The 26,872-nt window shown below is 31.1% G+C and overlaps 3 protein-coding genes across 4 annotated transcripts in view; all 3 read right to left on the reverse strand.

The window, feature by feature from the left end:
- Positions 1 to 26,872, reverse strand: part of LOC125866233 (cytochrome P450 CYP72A219-like) — a 221,818-nt gene that overhangs the window by 137,817 nt on the left and 57,129 nt on the right. The gene's annotated exons all lie outside the window — the stretch shown is intronic.
- On the reverse strand, positions 4,279 to 7,985 carry LOC125866250 (probable WRKY transcription factor 69). The gene is made up of 3 exons (XM_049546587.1): positions 7,647 to 7,985; positions 7,300 to 7,452; positions 4,279 to 4,816 (listed from the first exon to the last, which is right to left on the reverse strand). The coding sequence occupies exons 1-3, from the start codon at positions 7,826 to 7,828 to the stop codon at positions 4,366 to 4,368; spliced, it is 786 nt and encodes a 261-aa protein (XP_049402544.1). The 5' UTR covers positions 7,829 to 7,985; the 3' UTR covers positions 4,279 to 4,365.
- Positions 9,802 to 26,872, reverse strand: part of LOC125866255 (60S ribosomal protein L11-1) — a 60,491-nt gene continuing 43,420 nt past the window's right edge. The window contains exons 1-5 of one of the 2 annotated variants that reach the window (XM_049546595.1): positions 12,492 to 12,612; positions 11,636 to 11,743; positions 11,484 to 11,526; positions 10,608 to 10,803; positions 9,802 to 10,154 (exon numbers count right to left, since the gene is read on the reverse strand). In XM_049546595.1, coding sequence (XP_049402552.1) covers positions 9,959 to 10,154; positions 10,608 to 10,803; positions 11,484 to 11,526; positions 11,636 to 11,743; positions 12,492 to 12,494 — 546 coding nt within the window. In that variant the 5' untranslated portion in view covers positions 12,495 to 12,612 and the 3' untranslated portion in view covers positions 9,802 to 9,958. Of the gene's footprint in view, positions 10,155 to 10,607; positions 10,804 to 11,483; positions 11,527 to 11,635; positions 11,745 to 12,491; positions 12,613 to 26,872 lie in introns of those variants that run through there. The other variant, XM_049546596.1, reaches the window with a different exon arrangement.

Genomic DNA, 26,872 nt, shown 5'->3' on the forward strand with positions numbered 1-26,872 from the left:
GGAATTTGGGAATTTTGTGTAAGAAAAAGTATTTATTTTTATTGAATGAAATAGAATTAGCTTTTTTATTAGATTTTTTAAGTAAGTGTCGTTAAAAAGTTTACTTTTACCGGCTAATGGTCAATTGCCCCTAAATAATTAGGTTTAAAACATATTTAGCGGCACTTATATTATTGCCATTAAATTATTGCCGCTAAAAGCTAACTTTGTGGTAGTGCAAGTTTTAAAAAAGTCAAATGTACCCATGACCCCACACTTTTCCTTTTTAAAAAGCCCAACCCTAAAAAATAAAGCAAAAATAAATTAAGTGATTATAGAGTAAATTAAGTTTTAAAGGTATCCCAATGCTAATTCTTCTCAAGATAAAAGCATTTGCCTCCAAAACTTTTTGCCTTCCATCTTCTCCAACCGCAATTTTAAGGTAAAAAATCTCTCACTTCTTCATCTCCCTCTACAATTTTTGTATTCGAAATCTTTAATTTTTTAATCTTAATATGTTTTGAATATATTTACAATTCTTTCGTTTTATATTAAATTCAATGAAATTTGAATTTTAGAAGAATCGAAATTAAGGACAACAATATGACATAATTAATTTTCAAAGAACCGTACATTTGGTTGAATAGATTTGTAAAGCTTTGCTATTAGATTTAGTTTTCTTCACTTTGTTTTTTCTTTTAATTTGAAATTTCATGCAGGTTGTGCATGCATCTGTAATTGTAGGAGCATGATCGTGATTATATATATTTAATGGTTGAGCTAAGAAGATGTAGGTGAACAAAGATCGATCCACCAAGTGCAAGGTACAATATGAAAGTCGTGCCCTGCCTATTACAATAATTGAGGCGTTTTAAATAAATAACTAGAGCTAGAATTATAAGCACATTTAATTTTAGAACTTACTAATACGCACGATCTAAAATACTCCTAAAACTACCACCCATATTTGAGTAATGACCTGATATCACATATAAAATTTCAGAAATTAGTTTTCACTTTTCATACATATGTGTAGCTATATATACCTCTTGTTTAGATAGATATTGCCCCTGAAGAAATTGAATAAAAAGGTTCATTCATTTTTTTTTATGACAAGGGAAACCCGCAGCCGCTACCCTTTGGGTGCGCACAGGGTTTAACCCCCGCTCCTATGCAATAGCTCGCAAACCACATAGGAGAGGTAACCCGCACTAGGCAAGCCCGGTGCGACGAGCTCGACCCAGAAGCAAACCCCTTGCTTTCATTGGCAAGGGGTTTCGAACTTGAGACCTCCAACATGGAAGTTCCAAGCCCAAACCACTGGGCCACCCCGAAGGGTTCATAAAAAGGTTCATTCATAGCATCAATCTCTCTGTCATACTAATCATCATTAGTAGTCTTGAAAGTGAATAGTGTGCTCAATGATTGAAGGACCTATCGACTTGCATTAAAATCTAGTAGTTCTTAGAGTTGGTTGAATAACTTTGCACAACAGAACTTCTAGGAGAAGGGCTAACAATTTTTTTCATTTCTTAAAAAGTTATCTTCAGTGTGGGGAAAAAGAAATCTCTATCGCTTGCTAAGATTTTATACAGTGTTACATCATCCTCTATTCTGCTATTTTTGTATAAATATGTAAACAAAATAGCAGTGCAATGGGTAATATTACTATATATTAGAAGACTCTAGGAATGACTACCATTGTGCCAATAAGATCTCTACAAATGTCCAATATATTTATAAAATATATAAGTGGGCCCCACCACCTTCCACTTAAATACTACATATTATATATTATTAATTACTATACTATAAATCACTACTAATATCCAATATATTTATCAAACTATATAAGTGGGCCCCACCACCTTCCACTTAAATACTACATATCATATATTAATTACTATACCATAAATGACTTAAATACTCCATATTATCTATTACAATAATTAACAATTATTTGACACTTTAAATTCTATCAATGCCATATAAATTAGGATAAAAAACCTAACATATAATATTTAAATATATTTAAAAATAATATAAGTAATACTATACATTACAATAATTAACAGCTTAATTATTTAAAACTTATATAAAAAATTTAATTGACTCTCTAAATTCTATTGGTACCACATAAAATGGATTATATAATAAACATATATTGTTTGAAATTGACGAAAAAGAAACAATAAATTACAATAATTAATAAAAAAAATAGTCGACGAAATTGACGAAAAACAAATTATAAATTACAATAATTAACAAAATAAATCTCTCGACTCCAACAAATCTATCAATTAATGCCACATAAATTGGGACATGGCAAATAACATATATTATTAAAAAATTAGGTTCAAAATGTACTATAAAATACAATAATTAACAACTTAATATATTAAAGAGACATATAAAAAATGGTTAATATTTGAAATTCTGCATGTGCCACATAAATTAGAACAAATAGAGTAATAAATATTATTTTCAAAATTATGTAAAAAAAAAGTACTACAAATCACAATAGCTAACAATTTAAAATATTTTTAAAATCATATAAAAATTTCAATAACTTCTCAAATTCCATAATATGACATAAATTTTAAAAAAAAGTGTTATAAATCATAATAAATAGTACAATATTTAAACTACTTTAAAAGCATTATAAATTGTAATAAATAATACAACAATTTAAATTACTTAAAATTTAACGACTTAAAAATATTTTTTTAAATGTATTAAAATTTTGGTTAATTGTCAAAACTTTACATGTGCCACATAAATTGGGACATGGACAGTCACACATATTTTTTTAAAAAAATTACATTAAAAGTATTCTATCAATTAACAACATATATTGTTTGAAATTGACGAAAAAGAAACTATAAATTACAATAATTAACAAAATAAATCTCTCGACTCCAACAAATCTATCAATTAATGCCACATAAATTGGGACATGGCAAATAACATATATTATTAAAAAATTAGGTTCAAAATGTACTATAAAATACAATAATTAACAACTTAATATATTAAAGAGACATATAAAAAAGGGTTAATATTTGAAATTCTGCATCTGCCACATAAATTAGAACAAATAGAGTAATAAATATTATTTTCAAAATTATGTTAAAAAAAAGTACTACAAATCACAATAGCTAACAATTTAAAATATTTTTAAAATCATATAAAAATTTCAATAACTTCTCAAATTCCATAATATGACATAAATTAAAATAAAAAAATAATATATATTGGACCCTGTGCTGACACGGGGTCCTATATCTAGTATATATATATATATATATACATTATTGATGTACTAAAGTACACAATGCATATATGTTGTTTATATAATAAAGTAAACATTATAGACCTTTTTCTTTCAAATCTCTTTTGAAGAAGAAGAAGAAGTCATTAATAGCTTAAAAGAAGAAAGACAAATAAAAAACCACAAACTGCACTTCACTTACCATTGACAAGTATTGTTGAATGATTATTTTTTATAAAATTGATAATTAAATTATTTTGAATAAAAATTTATGATCGAAGGATCATTTTGCTTAATTATCTCTTACTTAAATGATATGATTAAAATTGAAAGGCCCGTGAAATTTTTACCATTTCTTCTTATTTAAAAAAAAATTTCAATATGTTAGGCCTACGAAATAGCCCAACCCAATAGTCTCAACATATAGATTTTTATTATTATTATTATTTATACATTATAGTTTAATATTTGTAAATAATTTGTCTTTAAGCCCTTATGAAGTGATATTATTAGCTAGGTCATCAACACAAAGATTGTGATAAAGTGGTAAGTATTTCTTAATCCTTAGTCAGATGTTTCTGGTTCAACCTTTGAAGGATATAGAATTGCTTTTGTTACAAAGTGTCTTACCTCAAATATGGGACTTTGTTGGGTAAATTCAGATTGAGTAGGTCGTTTTTTATTAATAAGAGTATAACACGATGGATTTGTTCCACTTTTAAAAAGGAAAGATATTTTTTATTAAGGCATATTAGCACTAATCTATACTAATATTAGTTTAAAAAAAAGTAAATATCTCTCCACTATGTAAAGCATATATAGTTGTGGCAAAGATTAATTTGTTAATTTAAGAGGTGAAAAACTTTACCAAAATGAATTCGATTCACAAATACAGTTGAATATAAAATTTAAAAAACAAAATCTTCTTCTTTTATTTTCTAATTTGCAATTATCTTTACATATATAAAAGATTTAATAAATTGTCATAGAAGAAAAAGAAATAGAAAAAAAGAATTTTGTATCTGATCTTTGTGGATCGAAATGTATATATGTACAGCCCTTCAAATAATATCCAAAATAGACTTGTTTTTTTTAATAATAGATGAACTCAATTCTCATATACTATCGACACTACGATTATAACGTCGAAAAACCATCGAACATTCTGGTAACTCACCGAGATCACCGAACAATGATTGGTCCTCCTCGCCGATCGGCAACATGAATGCCACATCATCATCAACCCAAGTGGACCCCACCATCGTCGGCGAAGTACAATATTCTAACAATGTGGGCCCCACATAGGAGAAACAACCTAATAACTCTCCGGCACCGACCTCGGCCATGATGAAGTCATTTTTGGGTTGGTAGGTGAAGAGGGCCGATTGATCGGTGTTTGTGGCGGCAGAAGTGGTGGTCAGGTGGCGGTGTTTGGTGGCGGCAGCCGGAAGAGGGTGGTTGTGGTCGGAGGAGTAGGTGATAATGAGTACATTGGGGTCATGGTGGCAACGCTCTACTTGTTTTTTTGCTGGACAACCTTTCGAACTACTACATCGATAATAACCCCTGCATGAGATTACATGCAATAATAATTATTATTTTTAATTTATTTTTACACAAATGGTATTAAAATTATGAAACAAAATTATATTCATAAATGTTGTATATGAATTTATATATTTTATGAACTAAAGTTGCAAACAAAAACTATAATTGACATTACTAAAAAATTATTATTTTTTCACTAAAAAATTATTATTTTTTCACTAAAAAAATGTACCGTGATCTACAAATATTTTAATTGAATTGATGAGAAAAGAAAAACTAGTAAAGTTTTCATTTAGAAAAAATTAGAAAGTTTTCACTATTTCAGTGAGAATCTGTTTACTATCATGTATTTTTCTAGTGAATTGACTTAATAAAAAATGAGTAAAAGAATCACATTTTATAACATAAATTATTCACCGACGCAACAGATAAAACCTTTATTCTAGTAATTTAATTTGAATAATATGAAATGCGACTTTTAATTTGTAACCCTTTAGGATTAGCATTGATTTAAAAAAAAAAAAAGTAATTGACCTATTATAACAAGTTAAATTTCATTAATGGTGAACTTGTCTATAATCTATGTATATAAATTCATAATGAATTAGAATTAATATATATCTATCACGATAGGACAAAATTTAAATCTTCATTAGTATAAAAAAATATTTAGATAATTTTTCTCATATATCTAAATTATTTTGATGATCCGAATTATCTAATACTTATACTAGTAAAATGATTGAGTATCTAATATTTATACTAATAAAAAAAATAAGAACTTAATAAAATATTCTAAGTACGTACAAATTAATCGAAAACATCACTATTATTAGTAAAAATCTTAATGAAAATGCAATAGCAAGATATTCAAATAAAGCAAAATCACCAAAAGTGTGCAATCTCAAAACTTGTTTGGAACCTTCTTTTAATTAGTGGAATAAAATTAAAGAAAGCACTATGACTTGTTCTTTTTTTTCACAAATTAGTAAATAAACCAAATATTAGTGGAACTTGATCCCATATAGACATACTACACATGTGAAAGAGTTGATTAGAAAGTTGTTCTTTATTCCAATGGAGTAAAAATTTTCATTAAAAAAAATTAAATACAGCAAATATATGAAAAAGTTTAAACAATTCAATATATACTATATATACATAAATAATAATTTTAATAAGTAATTTTCCTTTCTTTTTTTCACCGAGGCCCTTTCGTTTGGTGCCCTAGCTAAATTACCTTCTTTGCACTTACATATATACATTTTAACTAGATAAGATCACAAAAGAAAAAATGGTTTGGAAGGAGTATTGTTGGTATACCCTATAGTATGCCAATTATTCTCAATTTTGATTTTTGCTTCGAATTTATATGATATTATTTTTTAACGAAGAGGACTACATTCACGATACTTACCTTGGTCACTTTTAGGGTTGGTGTCATAATGTAACAAGTGGGCATACTAGCTATAAAAAGAAACGACATGCATAGTTTAATAATAGAACTATGTCAATAATGGATCCATTTTTTGTGGACATCCGCATTAATGTTGTAGAATTAATCTAAATTATTATTTAATTATTATGAATCATGAGCCCCCACTTAATTATAAGCTAAAACCATTACTGCAAAGAGACAAAGTATTAATTCTTTTATAATATAATATTCTTGCTTACAAAAGCAAGTTCGAGGAATTCATTGAGTCGTAGTGAAATGAATGTGATCTCTTTTATTTTTAATCAGAGATTTCGAGTTTGAATTTGTAAATGTAAAATAAATAAATTATTGGAAGCATTATCTTATAATGCGCGAATTCAAATTTTATCAAATCCTAATATGATTACCGAATAGAAAACTAAATATATTTTGTAAATTACTTGAGTTATTTAGAGAAAGAAAAATGATAGTTTAGATAAATATTTTTATAATTACTAAAGCTATTAGATATATTTTTCAAGAGGTGTGTAAAGAGTGATGAATTATTAGAAAATTATGTTAGCTACAGATTCAAAAATTTAAATATGAATAATGACTTTCTTTACCATAATGTCAAAAGATTATATAATATAAGAAAAATAATTTTAATTTTTTTTTGTTGTTCTATTTAGCTTCTAAGCGTACCACGAACTTGAAATATCATATAGGTATATTCAAAAGTAAACTTCGTCAATTCAAATTTAAATAACTCATCGTTATAAATCATTTTTGAAGTTACAATTGGCTCAAAGACATCCAAATCATCTCTTCCTTTTTACCTCCGTTTTAAACGGAAAAGGTTCCATCAGATTCTTAGTAATCATCGGCGATCCATATTCAATAAAACACATAGGGAAATTGAACTTCTAACTAAAACAAGAATTTTAGAAGGAAAAAAATCTTTTCCAAGTGATAATTATTATAATATTATTAGAGAATATTAATTACTATATTTTTATGAAATGCAAAAGGAATACATTAAATTGGGAAAAATAAATAAAAACAATATTAATTATTAATATACCTGGGATAAGGTGATCCTTTAATTGGTTTTTGGCCATACTTCCTCCAAGTACAAGAATCAGATGGAGGATAAATATCCCCTTTATAATTACTTCTTGATATATCACAATCTTTAATTGGCACTGAAATTACTCTCTTCTTTGCTCCTTTTTTACTACAATTATTCAAAAACTATAACATATTATTTCCTCAATATATCACCAATCGCCAATTACCCCGAATCACTAGAAAAAAAACGTTAATTTCTGATGAACGTTTCATTTGAATATAGCTCGTGATAAGGGGGTTTTGATTGACCCCTCACTAAAAGAAGAGGAAAAAAGAATCAAGAATTCATATACAAATTACCTTAATTTTCTTGGTAATGACATGTTAACTTCAGTTATTTCATCATCGCCAGATAAAGAGCCTTCGGTTGAATTTTCTGCTATAGAATCTTCTCTGTATCGTTTTAATTTTATCGAAAGCCTTTGAAATGACTCTTCTTGCTTATGAAAATATGGACCTTTTTGTAGCTTCACACCTTCCATGACCAAAAACTAATAAGCTAAAGCTAGGTTGTGTTGAAATTAAATCTTCTTTGTTACAACTATTTTTGGTAGCTATGTTCTTCAATTTCAAGAACTTTCAAGGCTTTAAATATGAGGTGCATTCAAGGAAGAAGGAAAGTGATGGAATTTGGCTTAAAATAATATATGGTGAAGGAAAAAATGTATTCCACCCGTCCTAGTTTATATAATTATATTACACACTTTCCTGTTTAATCAATTACAGGAAGAATTATACGTTTCTATAATTAGTAACAATTTAACTTTTAATGTTCATTTTATCCTTAATGATATGTTTTGTAACGGCACAAATATTTATGACTTATTTTAAATCATAAATATCAAAAGGTTTTTTTCTTTTCTAAATTCAGTGTTCAATCAAACTAAATCATATAAATTGTTACGTGGGATAGTTAAATGTTTGACAGATTGGCAATAATATAGTTTATTAAGGACGTGGGAGCAATTAAGACATAAGAATAATAATTGTGATTTGTCACAAAGGGGTGCTGTGTTCATGTAAAAAAAAGATATTTTTTAAAAGGGCCCTTAAACTTAATTTGTTTTTCTTTTCTTTTCTTTTTTGCCTCTATACTTGTAATTAAATATTGATAAGACATGAAATTTCTGTCACATTATTTATATCAAGTTGGACAATTTATTATATCCAAAAAAAAAATGGATATTAGATTAAAATGGACTGAATTATAAAATTTGTTTGAGTCGTGATTTGCTCAAATAGTCAAATTTACTTTTAGTTAAAATGGGCTAAAATCTAGTTAAGCTCGATTAATGATCAAGTCGATAAAGATTTGAATGTATTTTTTTTTTGTGCTTTATTTCCTTTCTGATGTTTATCTGATACTTGTTTTGAAATTTGATTAATTTGAAATCGTAAAGAAAAGCTTTACTTTAAATTTAAATGATAATGCGCTTCCAAATAAAAATAACTTTATTTTTAAGATTCACACATAAAAACTCTAATGGAAAACGAAAGAATAGTTAATTATTACTCACCACAACCTTTTGCACTATTAATGAAGTTTAATTTGTTATAGCTAATGCCTAATAGTATATCTTATTTTGAAGTTACTAATCCACTTTCTATCAACATTTATAGTTATAAATTATGGAAATCATATTAGTCCTTTATATTACTTAATTAATAGTTCAAGTGACTCAAGTGTATAATATTCTTTTATACTATCGGTATTAAAGATCAAAGGTGGAATATCATGCTTGAATACTTGTACTTTTTTTTTTCTTCCTTTAAATTTTTTTTTTGGTTGTTAGTTTGATTTATCAGTTTATAAATATACTTAAATCAATAATTGATCAACAAATAGTGGTCCTTTGATTGTCGATTAAATCGATAAAGATAGATCTTCTAAAAGCTAACTTTGTATAATCTCATAAGTAAAATACGTAAAATAGTGACAAATCTATAATTTTAAGCTCGCAAGTGCTTGCTTACATAGAGTAGCTACAAATCACCTAGTAAAAGGTTATTGAAAAAACTACGATTAGGATCAACCATTACACAGTTTTTTTTTAAAAAAAACACACATCTTGGAAAATTGAAATAGCAGGATTTTTTTAGCCAATTGCCAAATTTTTTTTTTGTAAAAGTTACTCAATAAAATGATAAGAACAAAATTGGTACGTCGCTAAAATTAATTATTCCAATATAAATATTTGGTTTATTTTCATTATGTTTTTCTAGATGACTTTTTTTTCTATTAGCAACCAAAATTATTGGACAACTATTTCCAACTTGATTAAAAAAGAAACTCGGTTCTATGAACGATTTTGGATCAAAATGATAAAACAAAGAGAGATAGAGAGGTTGTTTCTGATAGACTCTCAACACAAGTAAAAAGATTAGCGCAAGTAAAGAAGTCGTAACAAAATATTATAGAAAGCATGGCAAAACATTCAAAAAACATAGCCAAAAATGAAAACAAACTAACATATCCAGATATGCCAAATAACATTAACTCACCAAAACTTTTCAACTCCTCAAAGAGTAATAGTAATTGTTGGTCTACAAAATGGATAAAAAACATAATACCTGCAGGGGAAACAAACTGATCCAACACTGGGAATTCCAATTTACTGAATGTTTGAAGATTTGTTAAGGATGACACCTTCATATTTGACCTGGAACCACTTCATTGAGTCCTCTTTTGTGACCCTGTGTTGAATTCCAACTCGAGACTTGCACCTACGACGACGAGCAACACGGTATCCTGGGCGCTCTAGCACAACATAGAAATCCATACCGTAGATACCGGTTGAAGGATCATACCTGTAAAACAAAAAAGTAACAGCACAATCATCGTACAGCCTTATAAAAAAGAGTATGACATATAAACATCCTATGCTCAGTGGTTGAGCCACCCTTGTCACCTNCCCCCCCCCCCCCTTTCGAGTGTTCACTTCTCTATATTTCGACTCCTCTGAGTAAAAATCCCAACTCAATCATTGCCCACACTCATATAGAAGTTGAGGAAGATGCAACCTAAGAAAATCTTGAAGATGAAATTTGCTTAAAATGAAAGGCTCCAGCAACATAATTTAAAGCTTAATGATCCATATGCAAAGAGCACAACCCATGCAGACAGCCACCTCCACATTATAAAATTAGCAGCGTTTTTAACCGATTAGGTAGAATGTTATCAGTACTCAAAATAAAAAAAATAGGGTGAAAGTACTCCAAATAAAATTATTAATCATATAAGCAAGATACAAATCTGCTTACTTAATTCCAAGATCGATGTGCTCCTGGATACCAAAACCAAAGCAACCAGTCTCACTGAAGTTTCTTCTCAACAACTCGTATTCCTTGACTTTCAATCCACTCTCAAGGAGCTGCATAGCTTTCTCTCCTCTCACGGTGACATAGCAAGCTATCTTCTCATTACGCCTGATTCCAAAGGATCGCACAGTATACCTAGCTGTCAAAGAGAGAAATAGAGGCAACAGAGGAGACTAAACATCATCAATAAAGAAACGAGGCATAAGCACTTCATCAGTTATATTCAACAAGCAATGGAATAAAACAGATCATGGGATTTATTTATTTGCCTCAGACAAATGTATCAATCAATGTATAAACACCTGTTAATTAGCATCTTATGAAAGTCCAGCTATTATTTAACAATTCCAAAACTTGGAGTTCCTTTAATTCATGCACATATATGTCAAGAAAACCACAAATAACTAGGGGATTCTTCCCATCTGTCCTGTTATTGGGGGAGGTGGCAGGTATGCCATGGAATTAGTTTCTTTCATGCTAAAGTGTGTCGATAAGATTCATCTTCATAATGCCAAAAATAACTACGACTCAAACCCAAACTAGTTGAGGTGTGTTACATGAATCCACAATATCTATTCCACCACATATGAGCCCGTTTTCACTATTCATATAGGATAAACAACTGGTTACTCCCCACAACCTGACATTTCCACCTCAATCTACATTACTCCACTATATGAATCCTATTTATTTCAACACTAAACAACTTGCTGGAAATTAGACCACATCTCCACAATACTAACGTTGCATTTCACACAAAGGTGCCTAAATATCAGAAATGAGAAAAAAGGGAACAAATTGAAGGTCCAAAAAATTCACCTTTGGAGAAAACAGGGGATTGACCGCTTAGTTGCTCCAAAACCTACAAGTATGAACAAGTATGAAACAAACGCATCGCTGATTTCAGTTTCACAACAACAAAAAAATCAACTTCTAAAGAAGCATTAAGCATTTCAGGGAAGGAGAATAACCTTGGCCGCTCTGGTAAGTCTATCTCCGCTCTCACCGACGGAGATGTTGAGGACTAGCTTCTGAACCTTGATATCCCTCATTGGGTTGCTCAATTTCTTCTCTGACGCCTGCTCATTCAGTTGATGCTCAATGTATGAAGATCAGTGGTTTCAGATTTTAAGAAGACTGATTCTTAAGTCATAAACACACTTAAATGAGTTCAATATAGTCAGTTAAATTTGCAGAAATTTGATTCTTACTTCACAAAAACAAATTAGTGGATGCACATTAGTCATATAGTTTGCAGAAATTGATTCTTACATCATAACTGCAACTTAATAGGTTTCAAATTAGTCATTTAGAATTTCAGAAAAATTGATTCTTACATCATAAATGCAAATTATTAGGTTCAAATCAGTCATGTAAATTAGCATAATATTGATTGCTTCTAATCTCTTTTTTCCATAACCGTGGTGTCCAGGCCAGCTTGGGCGCACCTCGACTAGTTCCAAGAGCTACTCGTCACCTTCCACCAGCAACATGTATTAAGTAACTATAATTGATCCCTTCTACTTAAACACATATTAGTTGGTGCGCATTAATCACTTAGATTTGCATAAACTGATTCTTACATCAAAAACACAAATTAGTGGGTAAACATTAGTCACTTAGATTTGCAAAAAATGATTCTTACACCATAAACAAAAACTAATAGGTTCAAAATAGTAATTTAATTAGCAGAAAAAATGATTATTTACTTCTTAAACACAAATTAGTAGATCCAGCTTGCAATTTTACAGCAAAAAAGAACTCATCCATAGGTATTCATTTGGAGGCAAAAATTAACAACAAATAAAAATGATACCGAAAACGTACCATTGGATTCCGTTCTGAAGAGCTTTTTTTTTTCTGCAGAAGAAGATGAAGAAACGGCGAAGTAGGGTTTTTGGCAAAGATTTAAAGCAGATAAAGAATTTGGACTTGATTTAGCCTGTTCTATTTGGGCTTGGGCTAATGTTGTATTTTTATCTCTTTTTTTTGAATTTGGGCTATGGGATCCTTTGTACTTTGTTCCTATTTTGTGTTGGTCTTTAATTTAGGACGAACAAAACAAATATCACTAGTTTATGATCTAATTACGTGTCTTTAAAACAAAATAAAATAAAATTATATCCAAGTTGATTTGAGTGTATCTGAGATACACTAACTCTCTCGCTTGCATTTCTTGTATATTGCTCGGATCTCTCCTTTTTTCGTTTGCCACTCTCCTTCTATCGCTCGCCTCTCTCCTTATGTATCTGTATTTTAGAGTGTATCTAACTGTTAAAATACATGTAACTAATTTGAAATCTGACATAAAATTATTAATTAGTGAGATAATATGTAATTATTTCAAACTATATGGAGAACTAGTAAATAGAGAGAAGTATTGAAAACACTCCTAAACTGGACGCGAATTATTCGTTTCATCCTCAAACTATTTAAAACTTTTAAAAAAACCTCTTTACTTGACTAATTGAACTTAAATACACCCCGATCTTGCAACATGAATGAAATATACCCCTAAATTCTTGTCAGATTTAGGGGTGTTTTCAACACTTCTCTCGACTTTTATTAAAAGTTTCATGCTCCTACAAGAGTGTGAGACCATTTGCTATGTCATGTAGCACAGCAGGTGTGTATCTAAGTTTAGTTAGTCAAGTAAATTAGATTTTGAGAAAAAACATTAAGTAATACTTGAAGCTGTCCCAGATTTTCAAAAAGACACATTAGTTTTGCGTGCGTCCTATTACCCCACAAAACATTCAAAATCACACTAAATACACATTTTTTACACAATATTTCCAATTTGGACAAAAATATCCTTCGAATGTGCAATTTCTTAAAAACAAAAAGTCAGACCCATTATTGATGTATTGAAGGATGCTTTGGTAATTTCCTATGATGAATTCGTTTTGTTTGTTTCTTTTAAATTTATTTTACTATACTAAATAATTGTATAAAATATTATGAATCACGATAATTAATTACTTAAATATTTAAAAGATATAAAAATATATAAAAGATCTAATTAACTCTTCAAATTTTATCGGTGACACATAAATTGGGACAGATGAAATAATATATATTATTTGAAAATTTCTTAGAAAGTACTATAAATTACAGTAATTAACAGCTAGAAATATTTCAAAGACAAAAAAAATTGATTGAATCTCAAAATTTTTTTAGTACTACATAAATTGAGAAAGAAAAAATGACCTCTATTATTTGAAAATGGCGTAAAAGTATTACAAATCATACAATAAGAATTAACAATTTAAAAATTTAAAAAACTTTAATGCTTTATACTTATTATATTTCCACTTTGGACAAAAATATCCTCCCGATATGCATATTTTTTTAAACAAAAAGTGGGACCCATTATAGATGTGTTCAAGGATGCTTTGGTAATTTTCCTATGATGAATTTGTTTTGTTTGTTCTTTAATTTTTTTAAATAATTGTATAAAATATTATAAATCACAATAATTATTTACTTAAATATTCAAAAAATATAAAAATATGTAAAACATCTGATTAACTCTTCAAATTTTATCGATGACACATAAATTGAACAAATGAAATAATATATATTATTTGAAAATTACTTAGAAAGTACAATAATTTACAGTAATTAACAATAGAATATTTTAAAGACAAAAAAAATTGATTGAATCTCAAAATTTTATTAGTACCACATAAATTGAAAAAGAAGAAATAACCTTTATTATTTCAAAATTGCGTAAAAGATATTACAAATCATACAACAATAATTAGCAATTTAGAATGTTAAAAGACATAAAAAATGTTTACCATAGTTAACAATAATTAAAAATTAAAACTATTTTAAATTAATATTAAAGTTTGATTAACTCTTTAATTTTGTCTTTGTCACATAAATTGAAACAAAAAATGATTCATATTGGGCCCGTGTTAGCACGGGCTCCAATGTCTAGTATATATATAAAGGAGAAACATAGATGAGGTGATGTGGCACCTCTCTATGGCCTCCATTCCTTCTTTTTTTCCTCATTTTTTTGGACATTTTTTAATTTTTCTCCTCATTTTTAATACAATTATTATTTGTTTATAATTAATGTTTTGTTGATTAATGTGGATGTCCATAACTTCAAGATATAATTTCACCATTATGTGTAATAATACTCACAAGTCACACCTCCACCATCTCCTCATTTATCTTTCACACCCTTTAATCTTCCCCACATTCTCAATAATTAATATCATGTTTATTGCTATCTTTTTGTATGCCTCTTATAACAATATAAATAGGGGTTTTGAGGATGTGTTATGCACCTGAAGATTTTGAAAACACTTGAATATACTTGGAAGAACAAAAAAATTATCTCTTGTCTCTCTACATTTCTTGTCTATTTTCTCACTTATATTATTACTCTTTTTAGTTTTGTTTTACTACATCTTTTCATTCTTGAAAAGTTAAAATGTTATATCTAATCGTATTTATCTTCACAAAAATAAATGTATTGATACTTGTATGCCTACCTTCACATATTTTGATATATTTTGTCTTCTTTATATATTTTATTCATAATATTTATTTTTAGATTAATTTCATTCCAATATTCATTGATCTCTTTGTATAATAATCAGACATTGAGGTTTGACGTATATCATATTCATTCTAAGGAATAAATTCCTCGAATAAATAAAAAATATCATACAGTGACACAAAAAGAAGTTCAATTGTTATACATTTTTTGCTTTAGTATAGTATAAATCAAAATATCATGTAGTGACACAAAGGGTAATTAAGTTGTTATGCATTTTTAGGTTTATTATAATATATAATTGTAGAAGTAGTTTAATTTTTATATATATATTTTAATGAATGAAAATTCTCAATTAAATTCTTAAAAATTAGATGATATAATCACAAAAAATATCCAAAAGAAAAATACTTGAAATATCTACCTATAAATTTTATCGTTTGCCTGCAAATAATTTCCTTAATTCAATATAGTACATTTCACTGAAAGACTAATAGTGCTTAAGAAAATTAATTATTAGAAATAAAAAAATATATACACAAGAAAAAGAAAAAATTCACCACAAATATATGACACTCACATTTCAACTAATTAAATATCTAAAAGAATCATAGTTCAATATAAAATTCAATTGAGAGAAAAAAGAAGAAGATATAGAATTTCATGCATATGAATTTCTTTCGTTCATGCCTTCATGGTATTTAAGTACGCTTATAGGAATTGTTAGAATAGTTATATTTTGTAAGACTTGAATGTTTTGTCATTGCTCCATACTCATTAAGATATTTAATGTTTCTATTGTCTTTGGAAGGAAAAAATTAAGCGTCAAATATATCTTGCTCATTAGCCTTTTCTATAAATTCTCAAATAGATTGAACATATTATTTTCTTTTTAGTATTACTTTATGCATTTAAGAATCTTGAAAACTTAAAAAAACTTCATAACTTGATTAAAATTTTTTGAATACAATTATCTTTGTACCTACTCACCAAATGAATATCAACATTATTTTATTTAGTAGAAAAACGGATGGAACTTACTTTTGAGTTTATATTCTAACCTATATTAATTGTGAATATACAATGAGATGTGTTTTTAAAGAAATCTCCTGATATCATGTTTTCATTTAATTATTTCTTGAGTAGCAAAGACTAATTAAATAAATAGATAACTTAGTGAAGAAATATATAGTCAAAGATCTACTAACAAGCTATTTTTATACATATTTTTTCATATTTACTTAAAACAAAATATAGATAATGTTTTATGTAACTTTTGATTTAGAATTTAAAAACTTAAGTTTTGTAAAAGACTTTTATGTATATTACAATTTCTTCTATTTAAATTATACGTTTGAAAGAACTATTGAAAATAAAATTGATTATATTTTTTGATGATTTTAATATTCGAGTATTAGAAAGAACGAAAAATAAATCATGAATTTAGTGGGCATTTGGCCATATATAATTAGAAATTAATTTTTTTTCATTTTACTAGAGATTTTTAAAATCAAAGTTGTGTTTTGTTATATTTTTTTCACAAATAAGACAAAATAACATTTTATTTGAAATTCTAAACATGGAGGTGTAATTTGATTTTTTCATAGTCAAAATTAATTTTAAATGAAGTAAAAATTATTTCAGAAAAAAGACGGGTGATATAGTTTATTTCTCCGCGCGAAGCACGAATAAATTCACTAGTATTTGTATAATTAGATAATTTTTCCTTTAATTTATGTTCCTCGTAAAAAATATTTTTTTTTAGAGCATAATATCTCACAAGTTAAAACTTGATCTATTCACATACTATCATTGAATACGCTTTTTGTAATCGATAACAACTATATTGAAACGGAAAATGATGGATCCATCTATAATTTTCAAAAATCATAATGCAATGAGAATTTTTTATCACTGAATTATACATAAAATTCTAAACATGAAACGAACACGAGGTACCAAAAACGATGGATATATTTAAACAAAAATGCACTTATTAAAATAGCAAATGGGTACCAAAATGGTGAAGAAGAGATTCTAAGATTCAAATAGTTTTGTTGATTTTTTTTTAACTTCTATAAAAATTTGAACTCCAATGCACCCAAAATGACATATTTTCGCATCCCTCTGGGTCAAGGCAATAATGAAGATTATTACTTACGTCTTCTTTATTTTATTATAATCAGGTGTTCGGATCAGATTGAGTTTGATAATTGATTAATTTTCTTTTCATATGATTACGTTTATATTTTAATATCTCAAATTATAATTAATTTTAATTCTTCAACAATAGTCTTTTTTTTTTTATAACCATTAGAAAATTACTACTATACGTATTACAAATATTTAGAATTTAGAAAAATTAATTTCCTTATACAGTCTTGACATTAGAAATATAGTGTAACATCTCGTAACTAGAAAGAACTAGAAAGAAGTTTAAAATCTGGAAATAGTTATTTTGGGAAGAATTTTAAAACAATCTGGAAATTTGGGTAAAGGTGTTAAAGTGAGTTATAGTCAACTTCAAACGGCTATAATTCCTAGCTTAGGATGAGTTCGGTGTGATTCCAGATATGGTTGGAAAACCCTTGGAATGATCTTTCCAACGCCGCTAATTTTGCGTGATTCCGAGTTTGTATGAGTAAGTCATTCCCTTCGAAAGTTGGGCTGTTCGAATAAGGAAAATCCAATCCTGATTTTTGAAGGGTATATTAGTCTTTTCCCTACACAATTAATTTAATTCGTTTTAGTGAATTAATTAAAGGTCAAATCAGAATGAGATCAGTTTGGTCAATTGGAAATTCACGCTAGGGCTTGGAGAAAAGAGGAGAAAGGAGAAGAAAAACTCAAGGTTCGCCAAGAACGATCGATTTTTGGTTGTGGATTCGCCAAGGAATTCATCTTACAAGGTATGTGAGTCTTTCGTAGCGTTGGGTTCATTCACCCACACGCTAAACATGTTTAGTTGAGCGAAATTCGTCCTAAAAGAGTTTGAAAGTTAATGTTCTTGACATGTATTCTTGAATTTGAATGTTATTCTTGAATTGGGATGAATTGATGAGTTTCTGAGATCTTTGAGTCGAATTATAGAGTTGTTTTAAGTTAGGTTCTTGAGTCCATATGCTGGGTATCGGAATCTAAAATGAAATTGAGGAAAATACTCGAGTTTAGGCGAATTGGGGATGGAAAACGAAGAAGGAAAAAGTCAAGGGCGTTTTGGCACGCAAGTCCGCATCGCGGACTTTCTCCCTCTGTGTACAAAAATTTTCTCCGCATCGCGAAGAGGACACAGACTCTTCTGTCTCAAAATTTAATTTCACGAGTAATTATTTAAAACACCTCCGCGTAGCGGACTTGTTCCAAGACGGTGATTTCGTGATTTTTCTCATGTTTAGCTATTTAAGATCATTCCTAAACATCATGTGATCTTTCCTATCACATATCTTAATCCTTGAATCCATAATTCAATTCAAGGATCAGTTAAGAGTCAAGTCAAGATCAGTTAAAAATCAAGTTGAGATAAGTTCTTAAAGTTTTCCAAAAGTCTTTCACAAATGTTTTAACTTTGTTTTAAGACTTAAGTTTGAATTCAGTAAAGATGTAAAGTTGAAGTTCTTTTCTTCAAAGAAGTATATGGGGACTATGTATTCCCAAAGAGACTTGAAAATGTTCTCACATTTAAATAAGAACGGAAACTGAGATTTCCAAAGAGCCTTCGGGCTAATTTTCAGAAAAGAGTAATAGCTTTCTAAATGAAGCAAAAAAGAAACTGAGATTTCCAAGATAGCCTTTGAGCTAAGTTTTTTAGCACTAATCTCAAATCACAAAAAGAAGTATGTTTTTAAAACATAAAGAGCTAGTATATTTTGGGAGTAGTATTGAGCGCCGATATAAGAGAGAGTTCAGATAACTCACAGCCCCCATAAACCATGTAGCCATCATAGGTAGAAAAGGGTCATACTTTTTAGATGAATCATTTTCCGCATAAACTAGTGGATCCACTTAGTAGTTCATGTCCTACACCTCTGGCCGGGTATAGGATGCGCGGGCAGCGTGAGGTAGATCGTTGTATCATCACTATAACTCTTATGTGATGGTTGTCGGCTAGAGAAACTCCCACAGAAGTTATTGTATTTTTATATACATCAGTTTATTGTATTTTTACATACATTTCATAGTTATGTTGTATCCTCGTATATACACATAGTTGACATCATATTTTTAAACAACTTTTCTTTATATTGCACTTGTTTTAAACTGCTTTATATTGAAATGAGTTCAGTTAAGTATTCATGAGTTGAGAAGAGTCAAGGTAAGTGTTTCCTTTCAGATTCTTTTCAAGCCTATGTTGTTTTAGCATTCCAACTCGCATACTCGTACATTCAATGTACTGATGCCAGTTGGCCTGCATCGTATTATGATGCAGACGCAGGTAACTAGGATCAGCATCCAGCGCANTGAATGTTCATTTATAACATTCTAGTTTATTATGTAAACTTATTTTTGTTGAGTTTAAGTCTTCCACTGAGTAAGTAAGTCAGGCCAGGGGTTCGCTTGGGCCAGCAATGGTTCTCGAGTGCCAGTCCCACCCAGGGTGTAGGTTTGGGGCGTGACTAACTTGGTATCAGAGCACAGAGTTCAAGAGTCCTAGGGAGTCTATGATGTTGTGTCTGTAGAGTCCTATTTATCGGTGTGAAGCGCGCCACATCTATAATTAAGAGGCTGCAACATTTAGGAAAATTTCTCACTTCTTGTACAGTAATTTCGTGCGTTAGAGTTTGATCTCTAAAAAGTTTCCTTCTAATTTTTGCTTGCGCGTGTTTTCAGATAATTATGCCTCTACGAAGAGCTTTCAGAGGTCGTCATACTAGATGCAATGTTGGGGAACAAGAGTTACCAAATGAACATGAAGTGCAACCTCAAGGATAAGTTACCAATGCTGAATTCAAGGAAGCAATCCGGATGTTAAGTCAGGCTGTGACTAACCAAGTTGGGCAACAAAGAGGAGCTAGACAGAATAAGGCAGATACTTCATGGATTCGTGAGTTCTTGAGGATAAATCCTCCAAGTTTCACTGGTTCAAGCACTTCTGAGGACCCAGAGAACTTTGTTGATGAACTGAAAAAGGTATTTGAGGTTATGCATGTTGCTGATACTGAGAGAGTCGAGCTAGCTGCATATCAACTAAAAAATGTTGCTAGGACCTGGATTGATCAGTGGAAAGAGGGTAGAGCTGAGGATGCACCACCTGCAAGTTGGGCCTGTTTTGAGGAGGCTTTCTTGGGGTGTTTCTTTCCCCGAGAACTGAAGGAGGCTAAGGTACGAGAATTTCTTACCCTTAAATAGGAGTCGCTAAGTGTTTATGAGTATGGGTTGAAGTTCACCCAACTATCCTGTTATGCTCCAGAGATGGTTACGGACATGAGGAGTAGAATGAGCTTGTTTGTTGCTGGGCTGTCTCGTCTGTCGAGTAAGGAAGGTAGGGCAGCAATGCTTATTGCGGACATGGACATTTCGAGGTTGATGGTCTATGTGCTGCAAGTAGAGGAAGAGAAGCTAAGGGATAGATAGGAATTCAAGAACAAGAGGGCTAAGGCAAGGAATGAGTCCGGGCAGCTGAAGAGTAATGCCAACGGTCATCTTTCCGACAGAAACATAAGGGACCTGCTCCATCATCTGCTAGTGCACCTGCACCTAAGAATAAATGTGAGTACAATTGTCAGAATTCTAGAGCTAAGCCTGCATATTCTCAAGGTAGTGTGACGCAAGGGGGAAGTAAGTCTCCTGCCTGCGCCAAGTGTGGTAGGAACCACTCAGGTATTTGTCGTGAGGGTTCCACTGGTTGTTTCAAGTGTGGTCAGACTGGGCATTTCATGCGAGAGTGTCCAAAGAACAAGCAGGGAAATGGTAAAGGGGGCAATAGAGCCCAATCTTCTTCAGTTGCTCTACCAGACATAATTGAACCTAGAGGGGCTACTTCCGGTACTGGCTGAGGAACAACCTCTTATATGCTATCAACAGTCACCAAGAGCAAGAGGATTCACCAGATGTTGTCACTGGTATGATTCAAGTCTTTGACATTACTGTTTATGTCTTGCTAGATCCAGGAGCGAGTTTATCTTTTGTAACTCCATATGTTACTATGAACTTTGATGTTATTCCTAAGCAACTTAGTGAACCATTTAGTGTCTCTACGCTTGTTGGTGAGTCTATTCTAGCAGAGAAAGTCTATCATGATTGTCCCATTTCCGTCAATCACAAGAGTACCATGGCTGATTTAATTGAGTTAGACATGGTAGATTTTGATGTCATTCTTGGTATGGACTAGATTCCTGCCTGTTATGCCTCAGTTGATTATAGAACTCGAGTAGTCAAGTTTCAGTTTCCAAATGAGCCAGTCTTAGAGTGGAAAAGCAGTTCAACAGTGCCTAAGAGTCATTTCATTTCATACATCAAGGTAAGGAAGTTAGTTTCTAAGGGGTGTGTCTATCACTTAGTCCAAGTTAATGACTCTAGTGTTGAGATACCTCCTATTTAGTCAGTTTCAGTAGTACGATAGTTTCCAGATGATCTTCCCGGAGTCCCTCCTGAGAGAGATAGACTTCGGTATAGATCTTCTTCTAGATACTCGTCCAATATTTATTCCGCCATATAGAATGGCACCAGCAGAGTTGAAAGATTTAAAAAAACAGTTAAAAGATCTCTTAGATAAGGGCTTTATTCGACCAAATGTCTCACCTTGGGGCGCGGTCTTGTTTGTAAGAAAGAATGATGGTTCTCTTACGATGTGTATATATTACTGTCAGTTGAACAAGTTTACCATCAAGAACAAGTATCCTCTTCCAAGGATTGATGATTTATTCGATCAACTTCAGGGTGCCACATATTTTTCAAAGATAGATCTCAGATCAGGCTACCATCAGTTAAGAGTAAGGGAGTGTGATATTCCCAAGACAACATTCAGGACTCGTTATGGTCATTATGAGTTTTTGGTCATGTCGTTCGGTTTGACTAATGCACCCGCAACGTTCATGGACCTTATGAATAGAGTCTTCAAACCTTATCTAGATATGTTTGTTATCGTTTTCATTGATGACATACTAATTTATTCAAGGAATGAAGAATATCATGTTAGCCATCTCAGAATAGTTCTTCAGACTTTGAAAGAAAATGAGTTGTATACTAAGTTCTCTAAATGTGAGTTTTGGCTTGAGTCCTTGGCGTTCTTGGGACACATAATTTTCGGTGATAGAATTAGAGTTAACACTCAGAAAATTGAGGCAGTGCAGAATTGGCCTAGACCCAGATCTTCAACTGATATTAGGAGTTTCTTGGGTTTGGCTAGATATTATAGAAGGTTCGTAGAGGGGTTCTCGTCTATTTCGTCCCCTTTGCCCAAATTGACCAAGAAGACAGTTAAGTTTCAATGGTCTGAAGCTTGTGAGAAAAGCTTTCAGGAATTGAAAAAGAGGTTAACTACCGCCCTAGTGTTGACTTTACCAGAAGGTACGCAAGGTTTTGTGGTGTATTGTGATTCATCCAGAGTTGGTTTGGGGTGTGTGTTAATGCAGAATGGTAAAGTTATAGCCCTCCAGACAGTTGAAAGTTCATGAGAAGAACTACCCAACCCATGATTTAGAATTGGTTGTTGTAATATTCGCTTTGAAGATATGACGTCATTATTTGTATGGTGTTCATATTGATGTATTTATTGATCACAAGAGCCTTCAGTATGTGTTTACTCAGAAAGAACTCAATCTCAGACAGAGGAGGTGGTTAGAATTACTCAAGGATTATGACATGAGTATTTTTTACCACCCAGGTAAGGCTAATGTTGTTAATGATGCTTTAAGCAGGTTGTCTATAGGTAGTACCGCCTATGTTGAAGAAGAAAGGAGAGAGCTAGCAAAAGATGTGCATAGACTTGTGTAACACCCTAGAAATTTTTTGAGCTAAGACTTGAACCATTCTTCGTGGTGAGTAAGATTTTACTGAGGAATTAAAATTTCTTAAGTGTTAAGTTCACTAGATGTAGCACCTTGAGTTCGAAAAAGAACTAAATTGGAAATAACAAATTCTGAAATTTTGCAATCTATGCTTAAGTTATGAGTTTTGGGTTAACTTGAAATGATCATAACTCCTAGCACATGATGAGTTAGATGTGCTACAAGATACCGTAGGAAAGACCTTTGAATTATCTTTCCAACGCCGCCGAGTTTGCTAAGTTTCGAGGTCAGATGTGTGAGATATGACCTTTTGAAGTTAGGTTGTCCAGTTAAGAAAAGTTAGTCGAAAATAGTAAGGGGTATTTCGGTCTTTTCCTTACCAAATCAGATTTAATTCAATTTTAGTAAGGTTTTAAGGGTCAAATCCTATGAGGTTTAGTTTTTTAATCCTATAATATGCCTAGGGTTTTAGTTGAGAGTTCAAGAAGAGAAAAGAGGAGAGGATCAAGCGTTCGTCGAGATTCTTGCGTGTTGAAGAGGATTTTCGCCATGGGTTTGATCCCTAAGTGGTATGTAAGCTTCCATAGTGTTGAGTTTGTTCACCCACATGCCAAACATGTTATTTTCAGCGCAAATTTCATTCTTGAAGTTGAAAGATTTGAGTTCTTGAAGAGTTCTTGATAGGTGTTCTTGAAGTTCTTTCTAAATCTTGTTGTGTTGGGTTNNTTTTAATCCTATAATATGCCTAGGGTTTTAGTTGAGAGTTCAAGAAGAGAAAAGACGAGAAAAGAGGAGAGGATCAAGCGTTCGTCGAGATTCTTGCGTGTTGAAGCGGATTTTCGCCATGGGTTTGATCCCTAAGAGGTATGTAAGCTTCCATAGTGTTGGGTTTGTTCACCCACACGCCAAACATGTTATTTTCAGCGCAAATTTCATTCTTGAAGTTGAAAGATTTGAGTTCTTGAAGAGTTCTTGATAGGTGTTCTTGAAGTTTTTTCTAAATCTTGTTGTGTTGGGTTTTGGATGATTTCTTGAGATCAAAGTGAGTGTTTTAAGGGTTGTATTGAGTAGATTAGAGTGTACTTATGTTGAATAATCAATTCTAAGTGATTGGGGAAGAAACTGTTCGATTCTAGGAGAATTAGGGTGAGAAAATGACCAAAGAATTTCGTCGGGTCTTCTGGGTTGGGGCCTGGTGCGTCGCACCAGCCAGAGCGCCCCAAAGTATGCTCTGAAGTTTAGGGGCTGGCGCTCTACGCCACCCATAGCCCCAGGGTCACCTGCCTATCCAATTTGCAATCGATTGCTCCGTTTGAGTTCTTTCGAAAGGTACCTTCACTCCTTTTCGATTCTAACTACTCTAAGCTACTTCGAAACACCTAAAATCATTCATAACATGATCATAACCTTGAATTCATAATTCAAATTCAAGGTAGAGTTAAGAGTTAAGTTTTGAGAATTCTTTCAAACATTCTAAGAAAGTCCCTTTGAGGCATTTTGTGGAGTCTTCTACAACTTCTAGAAATTTGTTTCAAGACTCGAGAAAGTGAGTATGAGAATGAGGAGAATGTATTCATGAGTCTACTTTGTCATCATGAGATCTTTCATAGTATGAACCATAACTCTTGAATTCATAAATCACATTCAAGAGAGAGTTAAGAGTAGAGTTCCAGAAAGTTTTGAGTTAAATTGTGAATCCTTTGAGATCCATAATCGATTTGAGTTAAATTTTGAGAAAGTAAGTATAAGAATGATAAGAGTTGTATCATGAGTTCCATAATGTTATGTAGACCTACAAGTCAAGTCATTCATGCCCATAAATTCTGCATGAACTCCACAAGTTGAGTATCTATGAGAGGAGTAATACCTCCATGTCCTAAGTCTTTAAGTATCGAGTTTATAACCCATTTGAGATTACATTCCTAATCATGGGTCTTTTACATGTTACCCATGAAGTCCTAGAGTTGAATTGTTCATGCCCATAATTCTGCATGAACCCTATAAGTCGAACAAACTTGAGATGAGAAGTATCTTTGAGTCCTTGAGTTGAGTAGTTCATGCTCATAAATCCTCATGAACCCTCTGAGTTGAGCATTCTTGAAATTATTAGTACCATTGAAGTTCTTGAGTTCTAAGTATTTGAGTTATATCTATGGTTTTTGAAAACGTTGCATTGAGTCGTTCAAGTCCATAATTCGGCGTGAACCATAATTTAAGAAGTCTTTTACAAATGTTTAAACTTTGTTTTAAGACTTAAGCTTTGAAGTTGAGTAAAGAGTAAGAGTAAAGTTCATTTTCTTTAAAATGATATAGGGGAACTAAGTATTCCCAAGAGTAAATATTTTCGCATTTAAGATGAGAGGAAACTGAGATTTCTAAAAGAGTTTTGAGCAAGAAAGGGAACATAGATTCCAAGAGAGTTTTTAAGCTAAATTTTGAGTAATTATCTCAAACCAAAGAAAGAAGTTTGTTTTTAAAACATATGAGCTAAGTACTTTTTGGGACTAGTATTGAGCACCGATATGGAGATGCGAGTTCATATTAACGCAAGTCTCCATAAACCATGTAACCATCATGGGTATTAATGGGTCATGTTTTTTAGATGATCACATAACTTAAGCTAGTGGATCTACTAAGTTAAGTAGTTCTATATGACGGCAAAGTGTAGGACAGTCTGGCAGCGTGATGGAAAGAACGTTGTATCACTACTTAGGCTCATAGTGGTGGTTGTCGGTTAGAGAATCTCCCACAGAAACTATATTACTTTATTATATAAGTAAAGTTTAGTTTTTTATTGCATTTTCTTTAAAGAACTAAGTTGTTTTTACTGTTTTATAAAGCTTTCCATATATTGCATGTGTATTGTTGCTTTATATTGAGTTGCGTACCGGAGTCGAATATCATATCTCTAAGTTGAGTATATTATCCTTGAATACTTCTGAGTTGAGTAAGTTTGAGTAGTTTTGAGTATTCCTTGAGTTGAGTAAGTTTGAAAAGAGGTAAGTATGTCTCCTTTTTTTTTTATCAAGTTTCAAGCTTATGTTTATGTTTTAGAATTCCCCTTACATGCTCGTACATTCCACGTACTGAGCCATTTGACCTGCATCTTCTCATGATGGAAACACAGGTATTCAGGGTCATCAACAGGATCTTCGTTGATACATCTAGAAGTTCGAGTTAGATATGGTGAGCCTCTTTGTTTCCGGAGGATTTTATTTACCTTTCAGTTTAGTCAAGATGTCGTGGGTCTTGTCCTGACTTCCATCTTTATCAATTAGAGGCTTCATAGATAGTCAGTATAGTTGAGAAGTCTATATTATTCATTTATTTTATTAAATGTTTTAAAAACTTAAGTTGTCTATTTTATGGCGAGTTGAATATTATTTTTATATTCAGAGTATTTCGTTTGAGTTAAAGGTTTATATTTCAGTTTCATGGATTTTTATTCAGTTTTTAAACTTTTGTATGCTTGAGTTAGAGCCTGTTTGGATGGGCTTTTAAGCTGGTCAAACTGGCTTAAAAGCCAGTTTTTGACTTATTAGAGTGTTTGACAATTATCAAAGTGACTTATTTTAAGTCAAAAATGACTTATTTTAAGCCAAAAGCTAAAAGCTAGGGGAGGGGAGTTTTTTTTTAATTTTAACTTAAAAGCCCTTTTATGTTGACCAAGTATATTACCTTTTTGCCCTTAATTCTTTTATACAATTTCCAAATTGCCTATATTGAATTATTATTATTATTATTAT

Source organism: Solanum stenotomum, chromosome 5, assembly GCF_019186545.1.
Source record: "Solanum stenotomum isolate F172 chromosome 5, ASM1918654v1, whole genome shotgun sequence".
In the NCBI taxonomy this organism is placed as follows: Eukaryota; Viridiplantae; Streptophyta; class Magnoliopsida; order Solanales; family Solanaceae; genus Solanum; species Solanum stenotomum.

Excerpts from the sequence above, each read along its gene's own strand:
- LOC125866250 (XM_049546587.1), bottom strand. The coding sequence starts at position 7,828 with ATGGAAGGTGTGAAGCTACAAAAAGGTCCATATTTTCATAAGCAAGAA. Across the intron at positions 7,453-7,646 it reads TCATTACCAAGAAAATTAAG|TAAAAAAGGAGCAAAGAAGA; the intron begins GTAATTTGTATA and ends GAATAATTGTAG. Across the intron at positions 4,817-7,299 it reads AAAGGATCACCTTATCCCAG|GGGTTATTATCGATGTAGTA; the intron begins GTATATTAATAA and ends AATCTCATGCAG.